General features: G+C 34.6%; 1 protein-coding gene across 2 annotated transcripts in view; it reads right to left on the bottom strand.

The window, feature by feature from the left end:
* Window positions 1-15186, bottom strand: part of LAMA2 (laminin subunit alpha 2) — a 516055-nt gene that overhangs the window by 132039 nt on the left and 368830 nt on the right. For both annotated transcript variants that reach the window (XM_032484891.1, XM_032484892.1), the window contains exon 32: window positions 14070-14263. In XM_032484891.1, coding sequence (XP_032340782.1) covers window positions 14070-14263 — 194 coding nt within the window. The remainder of the gene's footprint in view (window positions 1-14069; window positions 14264-15186) is intronic.

Below are 15186 nucleotides of genomic sequence, written 5' to 3'. Positions count from 1 at the left end.
AGAATCAACAATAAAAAAAACCTCCCTATGAACAAAATTTCAGGACCAGATCACTTCACTGGAGAATTTTACCAAACATACAAAGAACTCATGCCGATACTTCTCAAACTGTTGCAAAACATTGAAAGGAGTAAATACTCCCAAATTCATTCTATGAAGCCACCATCACCCTGATACAAAACCAGGCAAAGATGCTACCAAAAAAGAAAATTACAGGCCAATATCACTGACAAACACAGATGCAAAAATCCTCAACAAAATATAAGCAAACAGAATCCAACAACACATAAAGACGATCATAAACCATGATCAAGGTGAATTCATCACAGGGACACAAGGATGGTTCAAAATACTCAAATCAATCAATGTGATATACCACATCAACAAAAGACAGGACAAAAATCACATGATCATCTCAACAGATGCAGAAAAAGTATCTGATAAAATTCAAAACCCATTTATGATTAAAAAAAACCTCTTATCAAAGTGAGTATAGAGGGAACATATCTCAACATAATAAAAGCTATTATGACAAACTCACAGCCAACATAAGACTCAACAGTGAAGAGCTGAAAGCCTTCTCACTAAAATCTGGAACAAGACAAGGATGTCCACTCCCACCACTTCTATTCAGCATAGTATTGGAAGTCCTAGTCACAGCAATCAGGCAAGAAAAAGAAATAAAAAGGATCCAAATTGGAAGAGATGAGGTAAACTTGTAACTATATGCAGATGACATAATACTACATATAGAAAACCCTAAAAGCACCACACAAAAACTATTAGAACTGATAAAAGAATTTGGCAAGGTAGCAGGATACAAGACTAATATACAGAAATCAGTTGCATTTCTTCACACTAACAAAATATCAGAAAAAGAGAGTAAAGAAACATTTAAAATTGCATCCAAAACAATAAAATACTTAGGAATAATCTGATCAACTTGGTGAAAGACTTACACACGGAGAACTACAAAACATTGATTAAGGAAATTAAAGAAGACTTAAAGAAATGGAAAGATATCCCAAGCTCTTGGACTAGAAAGATCAATATTGTTAAAATGCCCATACTGCCCAAGGCAATCTACATTTGTAATGTGATCCCTATCAAATTACCCAGAAAAGCTTTTCCTAAAATTTATATGGAATCATATAATTGACCTAGAATTGTCAAAGCAAAACTGAAAGGGGAAAAAAAAAAGCTGGAGGAATAACCCTCCCAGACTTCAGACATACTACAGGGCTACAGTAATCAAAACAGCCTGGTAATTGGCACAAAAACAGACATATGGATGAAGGAACAGAATAGAGAGTACAGAAATAAACCCATCAATCTATGGTCAATAATCTTTGACAAAAAAGGCAAGAATATACAATGGAGAACAGACAGTCTCTTCAGAAAATGGTGCTGGGAAAACTGGACAGCAGCATGTATATCAATGAAGTTAGAACACTCCCTCACACCATACACAAAGAAACTCAAAATGGCTTAAAGACTTAAATATAAGAGAGGACACAATAAACCTTCTAGAAGAAAACATAGGCAAAACATTCTCTGACAAATTTTAGCAATGTTCTCCTAGGGCAGTCTACCCAGGCAATAGAAATAAAAGGAAAAATAAACAAATGAGACCTAATTAAACTTACAAGCTTTTGCACAGAAAAGGAAACCATAAGTAAAACAAAAAGACAATCTATGGAATGAGAGAAAATATTTGCAGATGATGTGAATGACAAAGGCTTAATTTCCAGAATATATAAATAGCTCATACAACTTAATAACAAAAAACCTAATCCAAAAATGGGCAGAAGACCTAAACAAGCAATTCTCCAAAAAAGACATACAAATGGCCTATAGGCACATGAAAAAATGCTAATATTGTTAATTATCAGAGAAATTCAGATCAAAACTACAATGAGATATCACTTCACACCTGTCAGAATGGCCATCATTCAAAAGTCCACAAATGATGAGTGCTGGACAGGGTGTGGAGAAAAGGAAACTTTCCTACATTGTTGGTGGGAATGTAGTTTGGTGCAATCACTATGGAAAATAGTATGGAGATTCCTCAAAAAACTAAAAGTAGACTTACCATATGATCCAGCAATCCCACTCTTGGGCATATATCCAGAGGAAACTCTAATTCGAAAAGATACATGCACCCCAATGTTCACAGCAGAACTATATACAATAGCCAAGACACAGAAGCATCCTAAATGTCTATCAACAGATGACTGGATAAAGAAGCTGAGGTAAATTTATACAGTGGAATACTATTCAGCCATAAAAAAGAATAAATTAATGCCATTTACAGCATTAATTTATTAATGGATGGAACTTGAGGTCTTCATTCTAAGTGAAGCCAGAAAGAGATGGACCAGTGGACTAAGTGAAGTAAGCCAGAAAGAGAAAGAAAAATACCATATGACATCACTCACATATGAAACCTAAAAAAAGGAAAAAGACACTAATGAACTCATCTACAAAACAGAAACAGATTCACAGACATAGTAAACAATCTTATGGTTACCAGGGGAAATGGTGTAGGAAGGAATAAATTTGGGAGTTTGATATTTGAAAATATTAACTACTATATATAAAAGTAAATAAAAAACAAATTTCTTCTGTATAGTACAGGGAAGTGTATTCAGTATCTTGTAATAACCTTTAATGAAAAAGAATATGAATATGAATATATGTATATATATACATGACTGGGACAAACGTGCTGTCCACCAGAAATGGACACATTGTAACTGACTATGTTTCAATTTAAAAAGAAAAGAAATACATAATTTTGGGCCCTACCCCAAATCCAGTGAATCAGAATCTGCATTTTAGGAGGAGTCACCTGGGAGTCACGCATGTTCATGTTTGAAAAGCACTGCTATAGGTCAGTAGTTTTCAATCTTGGATGCACATTTGAATCATGGGGATTTATAAAATACAGGTATCCAGGTGTTTCCCCTACTAACCTCCACAGGATCTGATTTGATAGGTCTGTGGTAAGGCCCAGGAATCAGTATATTTAAAAGATTCCAGATGAACCTACCATATTGCCGGGGTTTAGAACCACTGGGCTAGAAGAAAGACGTTAGGGATGCTCTGTCATAAAGGGAGCTAGGATTTGGAAGAGGTCATTTTACTTGCTGTCTCCTATGCCTCGAACACGTCTTTCTCCATCTTCACCCATGTAGCTCCTGGAGATTCAGGTCAAGTGCTCAAGTGTTACTTCCTTGGAGAAGACCCTGATGACTCTGAAATTACTGCCCCCACCAATCACTACTGTATTTCCTCTGTTTGTTATCTTAACACTCATGCACGTGTGCACTATCTTATTATGTTATTTATTTATGTATTGTTTCTCTCTCTCCAGAGAAGGGATCTTAATCACCTCTGGTCACAGTGCCTCCAAAAGTGTCTTGTACATAGTAAAAAACCAACAAATGTTTGTTTACTACTAGGGGGAGGGTATAGCTCAAGTGGTAGAGCACATGCCTAGCATGCACAAGATCCTGGGTTCAATCCCCAGCACCTCCTCCAAAAAATAAATAAGTAAACCTATTACCTACACCCTCTCCAAAAGTAAACAAAAAGCAAATTTCTAAAAAAAAAGTTTGTTTACTACTATCTTTGTGAAAGAAGAGCAAAAAATATTTTGGAGCAGATCAGGGAGCCATAAGGAGAAGACTGAGAGGAGGAGAAGAGGAAGAGAAAAAGATAGAGAAATAGAGAGATTTTGGCCAAATAGGAAATGTCTGAATGTGAGAAAATGATATGTGTTATGAAATGGAGAACCACACAGATATGTGAGAAAGAGAATAGTAGAAAAACAATGGCTAAAGAGAGAAAAATGTCTTGTGATTGGAGAGGCAGAAACTGATGTCAAGGAGATGACAGTTATGATACTTGCATGAGGTAATTCATTTTTGATCCAGGAAAGTTGTGGAGTGGAGGGTTGGAGGGGAAGAAAAAAGACACAAAACATTTTTAAAAGAAATAACACAATTGGGTTACTGACCAGACAAAGATGGTACTCATTTCTAGGGTGGATTAAAAGTGTTTACCACTTCTTTGCAGCCCCTCCCATTAACAGGTGGAGTCTATTCCCCCAGCAATCCCTCTTTGAATCTGGGGTTGCCTTTATGATAAAGTCTGACCATCAGAATACTTCAGAGGGACACTGAGCCTTAGCTTCAAAGAGTTTTGCAGTTTCTGCTTCCACACTTTTGGAATCCTGCTGCCTTGTGAGAAAATCCCAGGCTAGCCTTCTTGAGGAAAAGAGGCAACATGAGCAAGGAAAGGCAGGTCTAACCATTCTAGCTGAGGTTCTACCACATGAATAAGGCCATCTAGGAACCTCCCCATCCCCAGCATAACAACAAGAGGACTATTCAAGGGGACTCAGTCCAAGTTGTCAGCCTACAGAATTGCTGTATATTATCAACAACTATTAAATTTTGGAGTAGCAGCAATAGATAACTGACACACTTTCCCAAGTTTTGCATGTGTGATTCAGCAGGTGAATTCAGATTAGAGACTTTCAAGTTGCAATTCATAGGTTAAAAATATGTATTAATAATAATTCTTAATTTTATTAAAAATCATGAATACAAAGGTTCCTTTCCCACTGAATCAAGTTCATCACTCTTTTAAAAGTTCCATTCAACTTTTAGTGAAGATGTATATTGGGCAGATGTTTCCAGATGTAAACAAGCAATGTGCTCTTTTTTCACTTTCAAGATCTTGAAAGATACTTGATAATATAACATCTTGCTAAGCTTTTTAGGGTAGTATGTTCTTCAGAAACCCTTTGCTAGCTAGCCTTTTCTCTAATTTATTTATAATTTATAACCTACCCATTTCCAAGAGGAGCTGAGTCAACTCATCGATAATGGTATGGCTAGAGGCTCCTTACTGATGGTTCCAGAGAGAATTTTTCTCAGTTTTCTCTTCATACAAGCATAAATCAGGGACTGGAGTGCAGAACTGGATCTGGTTTACTGTAATATACTACAGAGTAAATTGGTGAGCTAGAATGCCAAGAGGCATGATGAATACTGATTTTTCTCTCATTTATTCTACCCTCCGCCCATCTGTTTTGGTTCCTCATCTTCAGTTGTTGAAATGAAAATGTACTTAATCGCTCTTTCAAGGACTCATAATTCCATTTTATGTCTCTGTGTCCATAGGTCTATTACCATCCCATGTCTTACAGTCTCCGTATTCGCTTTTGGGGGAATAAAGTACAGGCACATTTCCATCAGTGAAAGGTAAGTTTTATAGTATGCTCCAAGTAATATACTAACATCTGTCCAAATAGGTCAGAAAGACTTATGAATATGACAGCCATGGGATTTTTTTTCAAAGCTTCTGTATGAGTCTAGTTCATGCAGTTCTAAGATAAACACATAGGGAAATGTGCCCTTTACATAATGGTTTGCTGTTTTATTCTGACACAAAATATTTTACTTATACCACAAGCTACTTTTATTTGTCCTCAAAAAGTCTGAAATGTCTGGCACCAAACACTGGAAATGGGATGCAAATTAAAAACACATTTAATTCACTATGATAGGAGGATGTGAGAGTGTATAGAGACATGAGATATTCACATTATACAAACAATTGTTCTTTGATAAGGGTGCAGTAACTGCTCAGTGTAAATTAACACCTGTCTTATAATTAAGACCCCCAAGGAACCTCTCCAAATTATTCTCCTTTTCAGCAATAGAGATATGGTTATAAAATGAGATTCTGCCTGAAATGCACAGGAGCAAAAGCCAATATTTCAAGACTATGATTATATTTTACATGACTAAATGTTTTTGAGGCTTCGCCTCTGAAAGTGTCGGGATAAATCTGTGTCTAATATTAACAAATGCAGTACTAAATTCAGATTGTTATAGCTGGGCACATGTGAGGGGCAAATCATGCAGATGATATTACAGATCTTTCTGTTAGCAATTAGTACAAAATATTACATTTCTACCAGAGTCCCCCATGCATAATAACTACGGGCTTACTGTCACAAAAAATTCATATGCTGCATCCAAACCAAAGAAGCTAAAGCTGAAATGAGTGCATTGCGTATATTTGAAAAGGCCAAACCTTTTAATCAGTTTTAGGTAAAGATACAAAAATTGTTTGCTCTAATCAAATAGGGATAAAAAGAGTAAATGCACATTTCTAACAAAAGATAAAATGCATGTGTTTTATATGTATATATATAGATATAGACATAGATATAGGTATTTTAGTTATTTATTTTTAGATACTTTAGATATTTATTGATTTTAGATAATTTTTCTATTGAAAGTAATATATTACTTTATATATATACTTTATATATACTATTAATATATTACTTTCAATAGAAAAATTATCTAAAATCAGAGTGACAGTTGCTGTTCTACAACATTGTTAGCCTGGACCTGTGCCCAGAAGGTTGACAACAAGAAACTCAAAGCATCCTTCACTAACAAAACAGACGTGAAGAAGGTGCAAACAGGGTGAACAGAAGTTACTTTTATAGCTGCTGTGATGCCTAGATTTGAACAACATGCCCTGATTTAGAGTTGTAGAAAACTATAGTGGACATACTGGTGTTTGAATAGTAACTAGTATTGGGGGACTAAATGGGGACAGAGAGAGGAGGGCATTTAAGGGCTAGGATGGTGGGTGATCACATGTCCAACAAACAAAGCTTAGCTCATTAAATAGCAAATGGATGTCAACTGATGCTTTTTCATCATCTTTTATTATAGGAAGTCCCATTTTCTTTACAGTGATCAACCACATCCCACTATTTTGCTCCCGCTCTCATATATAGGAAACAGTAATTGGCATTATAATCATCTTTGATTATAAGAGTACTGCAGTATTCTTGTGATAATATATAAGTGACTCTGCATTACTGTGATAAGATCCTTGGTGACAACTGGATGTTAAAAACAATAATCTGGACTGTGTCTCTGGAGGTCAGTAGCAAGGTAGGATAAAACTTCAAACCTCAGGTTTCACCAAGTGGCTGGAAAATGTGTATTTGAGAGAGTTAGTGTGTTACCACATTTAGCTAGGCTTACCTTAGGTTACAGGTAAAAAACACAATTCATGACTGCTTTTGTAACATTAACAAGCAAAGCATCATCTTAAATATTATATTTAGATAAATTGTGACTATAAATAATAAAGTTGATATATTCCTAATATTTCATGTGCATTGAATAAAAATAGAAAGCATCAACTTGATATTAATAAAATGATATTTCAGGCACTCTTTATGGAATGACATCTTGCCAACAGCTACTAATTATAACTTCTGTTCTTTAGGAGAGTAATATATTTTACTATGCCACTCATAATCTATTTTAAACATCACACGAGTTGTTCTGTGTTAACTACTAGTCTGTAGAAAATGGGGCATGAACAAATCCAGGTTTTGTGTTTCCCAATACAAAACTTTACTATTAAATAAATAATGGTTTTCTTGCTTAGTTTCAAATTTCAGAAGGGCAGGTGGTTGTTCTCATTTTATAAAATAACATGTAAAATATAAATGAGAATCGAAAGAGAAGGCTGGATTTGTATTACCCTAACTTACTAAGAAGAAGTCCTGATTTGGGAAGTCCAATAAAATCTCTATTCCGAACTCACCAACATGTGTAAAGAAAGAACACGTTGCAGAGCTATCCCCAATTATTTCTATTAGGAAAAAAGAAAAAGGCCTTGGGTACCCAGCTAGTGTGTCTCTCACCCACACAGAAGACAGGACTCTACTTGACATCTCTGATGAATAAATAACCTATCGTAACTACCATATTGCTTTAAATCTTAGAGGAAATAGTCTCAATGGTTAGGAGAGAAGAAAAGTATGTACTTATTGACATTATATATATTTAAAATTTTTAATTTTATTTTTTGTAGCTCATTTTATCTTTATTCTTCATTGAAGTAACATGGTCTCTAAGCCCAGAAGAAGTAAATGAATAAAGAATTGAATTAATTAATGTTGGATATATTGGGAATACCATGTTTTCTTTTTTGTCTTACATTAACAGTCAGCACAGAGGTTAAGAAAGTAAGACTTAAAAGACAGACCTAGGTTCAAATTATAATTCTGTTGAAAAGTCAGGGTGAATCTTGGAAAGGTGACTTAAATCACCTAAATTCAGTTTTTTTTTTTTAAATCACACTGTGGAGATGACAATGTATGGGATGTTGCAAAAGTTAAAAGAACAGCATATAAAGTATTTAACGTCATTTCTGACAAGTAGTAGGTTCTTAATACAGCTGAGCTTTCAAAGAATTACTGCTATGATGAACCATGTGTGGGGAAAGGGATTTTTGGAAGTGCCTGGGATGGAAGGCAGATATATTGGGTAGGTATGCCCAGGCACTGAGCTGGCTTGGTGGGGTTAATAATGGTGGTAGGTTGAATTTGGCTAACTATGAGAGACTGACATCAAAATAGTTCCTACTAAAGGCACAGATTATTTGTGTAAATTCTTCAAGATAGTAATGGAATTTCCATGTATAAATAGTCTGTGTTCTGCAAGAAATTCACTTGTAGCTTTCTCACTGGCAACTGTCCATGGCAGCTACTAGTTTCTCACTGGCAACTGTCCGTGGCAGCTACTAGTTTCTTTTGGAAGAGCAGCTGGTCAAGGAAAGCTCTCTCATGATTTCTGCATTTGCTGTGTTCTCTACAGCACAATTTTAAATTCTTTGTTAAATAAATTAAGAGCATAATCTAACTATACAGTGAGTATATAGATTCTGTCCACCACTATGTGGCTCACCTGAGATAATGCAATGATCATGCCTAAGTCATTTATCGTGAGTTTTTTTTGATATATATATCCATGATGTGGGCCAAATTAAATTGCGTTTTCTAGATAATCAACTAAAGAAAGAAAATTGACTATACAGTACATGCTACTAAACTATCTGAGTGTTAACTTATTGCTATCAAATAGGATAAACATCTTATTTCTTACAGTCAGCACCAGATTAACAGTACAATTTTATATGTATTTTTCATTGAGGTAACATGAGCTCCAGGTTAGAAAAAGCTTTTCTCAGAAGACATTTCTCTTACTACATACAGATTCTCTTGCCTGATCCAGATCCACTCTTGCCATGAGCTTTATAAAATTCCACTATTCTTACATGTGATGTGATAAAGCAGGCCCTTCAAAATGTGCCAGGTGAATCCATTCTTTGGTCTCTTGCTCCAATTTAGCTTATGGATAAAGATAGAAGGAAAAGATGAAGTAAAACTATCAACTGTCACTATTTGCAGATGACATACTATATATAGAAAAATCCTAAAGACACTGCAAAAAGACTATTAGAAGTCATTAATGAATTCAGTAAAGTTTGGAGAATACAAAATTAATATACAGAAATCTGTTGTGTTTCTATACACTAACACAAACTATCAGAAATTAAGAAAAACAATCCCATTTACAATTGCATCAAAAAGAATAGAATACTAAGGGATAAATCTAACTAAGGAGTTGTAAAACTATAACAGACTGATGAAAGAAACTGAAGACAACACAAACAAATGCAAAGATATACCATGCTTATGGATTAGAAGAATAAATACTGTTTAAATTGTTTAAATGATCATGCTACCCAAGGCAATCTACAGATTCAATGATACCCCTATCAAAATACCAATGGTGTTTTTCATAGAAATAGAAGAAATAATTCTAAAATTTGTATAGAAAAATAAAACACCTCAAAGAGTCAAAACAACCTTGAGAAAGAAGAACAAAGCTAGAGGTACCATAATTTCTGATTTCAAACTGTACTACAAGGCAGCAGTAATCAAAGCAGCATGGTACTGGCACAATGAAACAGGCTAGAGAGTCTAGAAATGAACCCACACTTACATGGTCAATTAATCTAAGACAATGGAGGGAAGATTGTACAACAGGTAAAAGACAGCCTCTTCAATGAATGGTGTTGGGAAAACTAATCAGCAAAATGCAAAAGAATCAAACTGGACTACTTTCTCACACCATATACAAAAATAAACTCAAAATAGATTAAAGACTTAAATGTAAGATCTGAAACAATAAAACTAGAAGAAAACATAGGCAGTAGACTCTCTGACATCAGTCTTAGCAATATCTTTTTGGATATATCTCCTCAAGCAAAACTATGCAAATGGGAGTACACTAGATTAAAAAGTTTTTGCACAGCAAAGGAAACTATCAACAACCAAAAAAAAAGGACACCCACTGAATGGGAGAAGATATTTGCAAATGATGTATCTAGTAAGGAGTTAATATCCAAAATATACAAAGAACTCATACAACTCAACATCAAAAAAAAAAAAAAACCAAAACAAACAAACAAAAAAGCAGCCTGATTAAAAAATGGGCAGAAGACCTGAAAAGACATTTTTCCAATGGAGACATACAGATGGTCAATGGGTACATGAAAAGATGCTCAACATCACACTAATCATCAGGGAAATATAAATCAAAACCACAATGAAATATCACCTCATTCCTGTCAGAATGGCTGTTATCAAAAAGACAACAACTAAGTGTTGGCAAGGATGTGGATAGAAGGGAACCTTTGTGCCCTGTTGGTAGCAATGTAAATTGGTGTGGTCAGTATGGAAAATAGTATGGAGGGTCCTCAAAAAATTAAAACTAGAACTACCATATGGTCTTGCAATTCCATTCCTAGGTATTTACACAAAGAAAATGAAAACTGTTATTTGAAAAGATACATGCACTCCTATGTTCATTGCAGCATTATTTATAATATCTAAGATACTGAAGCAACCTAAGTGCCCACTGATAAATGGATGGATAAAGAAGATGTGGTATATATACATAATGGAATACTACTCAGCCATAAAAAGAAGTAAATCTTGCCACTTGTGAAAACATGAATGGACCTAGAGGGTATTATGTTATGTGAAATAAATTAGACAGCAAAAGACAAATGCCATACAACTTAACTTACATGTGAAATCTAAAAGTGAAACAAATGAACAAACACAGCAACACAGAAAGAGTCAGAGATACAGAGAAGAAACAGGTGGTTGCCAGAGAGGAGGAGGTTGGGGAGATAAGAGAAATAGGTGATGGAGATTAAGTACAAACTTCCAGTTACAAAATGAATGTCATAGGTATGAAATGTACAGTGTGGGGACTACAGCCAATGAAAATGTAATATCTTAGTATGGTGACAGATGGTAACTAGAACTAGACTTATCATGGTTATCATTTTGTAAGTTATATAAATATGTTGTGCACCAGGAACTAACATAGTATTTTGGGTCAATTATACTTCAAAACCAAACAATCTCATAGAAAAAGAGATCAAATTACCAGAGGTGGTTACCAGAGGTGGAGGGTTGGGGGAGGGGGAAATGGGGACTAACCAGGAACTAACATAATGGTGTAGCTCAGTTATATGTCAAAAACCAACCAACCAACCAAACACTCATAGAAAAAGAGATCAGATTTGTGGTTATCAGACAGAAGGGTGGGGGTTGGGGGAAGGGCATCAACATGGTCAAAGGTAAAAACATCCAGTAAGATAAATTAAGTACTAGGGATGTAATATACAACAAGATAAATATAATTAACATTGCTGTATGTTATATATGGAAGTTGTTAAGAGAGTTAAATCCTAGGAGTTCCCATCACAAAGGAAAAAAATACACTTTTTCTTTCATATCTATATAAGATGATGGATGTTCACTAAACTTGCTATGGTGATCATTTCATGATTTATATAAGTCAAATCATTATGCTGTACACCCTAAACTTATACAATGCTGTATGTCAATTATATCTTAATAAAACTGGAACAAAAATTTATTTAAAACTAAAAAATGAATATAGAAAGATATTAAAAAGAGAACTGAGAATAAGTAAGAGTTACGTTCTTACTTGTATCTTGCTTTATAATCTCATTTCAAAACTTGAAGTAGAAACTAGTCTGAGAAAGCCTGACATAATAGAAGTATGGCGTATTTTTCCACAACAGGAGAAATTTTAGAAGATGAAAAAAGAAGAAAAGTCTGAAGATACTCTGTGTAACAATTTTTATGCTTAACCTAATGCAGGGTAAAGAGAAAACACTCTTAGAATTAAGTGGGAGGCACTTATGTTTAAGAGCAGCATAAAGAAACTCTATATAGCATTTATAAAATGAAAATGTTTGCTATATTGGAAATAAATTTATTTATAAAATAATTATATACATTTTAGAAAAAGTATATAGATATTTTTTAAATCCCCATAATTGAACACTTTTTTTATATAAGAAAAATCACTATTATCTAGTGCTCCAGGAGAATATTAAAATTTCCTGGATCTAGCAACTGAACTGAACAGCACGTATAGCAGTTGGAAATACACTTCCCAGTGGGACAAGTATAAAGCAAATGAACATTATAAGGCTGGTATAACTTTGTAACTGGAAGATTGGTCCTTTTGTTATCAGGGACACTGGGAGATTTAAAATCCACAGATGTGACAGGGAAAGACACGAATTGAGTTTTCTTATTATAAATTTGTTTAAATCATATGAAGTATTGATCATTGACAGAACAAGAACTTGGAGCCATTGTTGTTGACAGTCAGAATGAAAATTTCCTTTAAAAGAAATGTTCAGAAAGTGATTCCATTATTTTCTCTCTCACAGATTTTAATGTGTTATTGTAATTTTTTCGTGCTTCACATAAAATGTGATTTTTTTCAAGTTTAGTTCTAGATAATTAAAGAATTAATTTAATTCAGTCTGTCAGATTAGTGTTTAGGTTGCAAGTTTCTATGCATTATCTAGTTAATCATATTCATGTTAATAATTTAGTTTGAAAACAACATTAAAACTAGTTGGATTACATTGGAAATCCACTTCAATTATTATTAAAATGTGCCATTTTACTTGAGAAGAGTGACCATGTATATACCAATATTGAATATGATAATATAAATGTGTATTACATATTACACTTCGTCTCTCCCATCCCAACAAACTTGATATTTATTTTTATTTTACATGTGATGTATTTTCATTAAATACTGTTGAAATAGATAGAAAAAAGTTTAAAATCATATATTCCCAAACATAACCAATCTTTACTTTCTGGCATATTTGAAAAGCCACCATTAGCTTTTGAGATAACTATTAAAAAACTAGAGCACAAGCAAAAATTCTAGTTAAAATGCTATTAAGCTTTAGACACACATAAGACGTTAAAACCAGAAATACTGGCATGTGTAAATACATTAAAATAGGTAAATATTGAAATAAAAGGCACTGAAATAATTTACATTTCTATTTGTTAGAAAGAATTAAGGCCACTAATATAAATTCCCCCAAGGAAAATATTAGCATAATATAACAGTCCTCCCTAAATTTACAAATAACCTTTTTAGATTAGAATTTATATAAGATCCAAGAATTCTATTTAACTACTGATATTCAATGTATGTTCAGCTTGGCATTATTGAATCCAGAAGCTGTTAGTAAAACAAAACAAAACCAAACTGCTCTCCATTTATTGCACATGTGAGTAAGACTTGAGCTCATTGTCACCGCTTCCAGGTTCTGTAGTGCAAGAGAAAGTTACAAAGCAAGATGCCCATGGATTTGTGCAAAAACTCGGAAGAGAAAAGTCAGTCGTAATTCAAGGCTTACAGTGTTTGTCCAGCTGATTATAAACTCAGGAAGATTCTAAAAAAATTTAATAAGCCCAGATCTTTAATCTGTCACAAAGGCAATGTCAACTTTCGGTAAAACTGCAAACTCTGAGATGGGCAAAATAAAATAAAATCTGCCTTGGGAGCTTCACTGTAGGTCTTCAATGAACTGACTAAAGCATGCTGAGGATTTTCTCAGCTGTTCTTGGCTCAGCGGGATGGAGACAAAAACAGCAGGCAAACAGCAGAGGGTGGATAGATAGTGTCAGAGAGAGTGAAGAGTAGCACTAGCAGTTGCAAAAAAGGGAAAAAAAAGTCAGTCTTTCTCATTGGAAGTGAGACAGAGATGGAACCCAGAACTAATGGCTAAGTTAGTATACGTACAAACACACTCCATGCCCTCGCGCGCATGCCAGTGTTTGCAGCCGTCACACTTCTTCCCCGTGGCTCCAGGTCGGCACGTGCAGATCCCCGTCACAGGGTCACAGGGAACAGGCAGCGAGCCATGCGAGTCACACTCACATTCTTGGCAGGAGCCTCCAGGGCTGCTTGGGCTGCCGGTATAGCCAGGGGCACACCTGAAGTTAAACAATGACAAAACAAAGGAGGTTAATAATAAGTCATGTCTCAAAATTGTTGTTGCTGTGTGTGTGTGTGTTGTTTTGAGTGAAACAAAATTGGTACCAAAAGTCAAGAGATCAGGGGTTAGCAGACTTTTCCTGTAAAGAGCCAGATGGTAAATATTTTAGGCTTTGCAAGTCAAGAAGCAAAATCAAACTCTTGCAGTGAAAGAGAAAGAACTTTTCAAACATTTTTGGTTGATGGAATTCAAAACGTAATAATAATCAAGTACAAATTGTTCTATAATAATAATATACTGATGTAAAATCAATCCAATAATAAGGAGAATGGGATTCTTGTTGTATCAAATTTACTTAACTACGGGTCAAGTCTAGTGCTTCCTATAATCAATGTTTGCCTATAATAACCATTCCTAGCTTGAGTGGCACACAGAATTATCATTGCCATATTCTGCAGGCCATAATTTGCCCACTATGCTCCAGACCATAAACTTTTTTTTGCAGCTTTCATTTCTAAATTAGAAATGAATACAATTTTATATTGACTCCTGGGCTTTCCTAGGATGCATCTGAGAGATCAAAATGACCAAATAATTCAACTTATTAATTTTGCGAATGAACAAAAAGAAACAATTAAGTGGCAATAAACTACTATTTTTTATTTAATTCTTTTGGTCTTTCTAGTACATCTTCCCCAAGATGGATTTTTCACTGTGTATCCATGAAGCGAGATAATGTTATGCAAATAAAATATGTAATACCAGTCTCGGAACTTAGAAAGGAAATCCAACTGGATGATCCGAAAATGCCATCTGTTCATTGACTTTTCTGTCCTTCTGTGCAACCATTCACCTAAGTATATACCACTGTCAGATGTACTACTGGAAGTTTGGTAACTTTACAAGATGCTGGCAAGACCA

Source organism: Camelus ferus, chromosome 8 (genome assembly GCF_009834535.1).
Source record: "Camelus ferus isolate YT-003-E chromosome 8, BCGSAC_Cfer_1.0, whole genome shotgun sequence".
Taxonomy (NCBI): Eukaryota; Metazoa; Chordata; class Mammalia; order Artiodactyla; family Camelidae; genus Camelus; species Camelus ferus.
The sequence above is the reverse complement of the archived record's forward strand: the minus strand, read 5'-3'. Positions and strand labels throughout refer to the sequence as shown.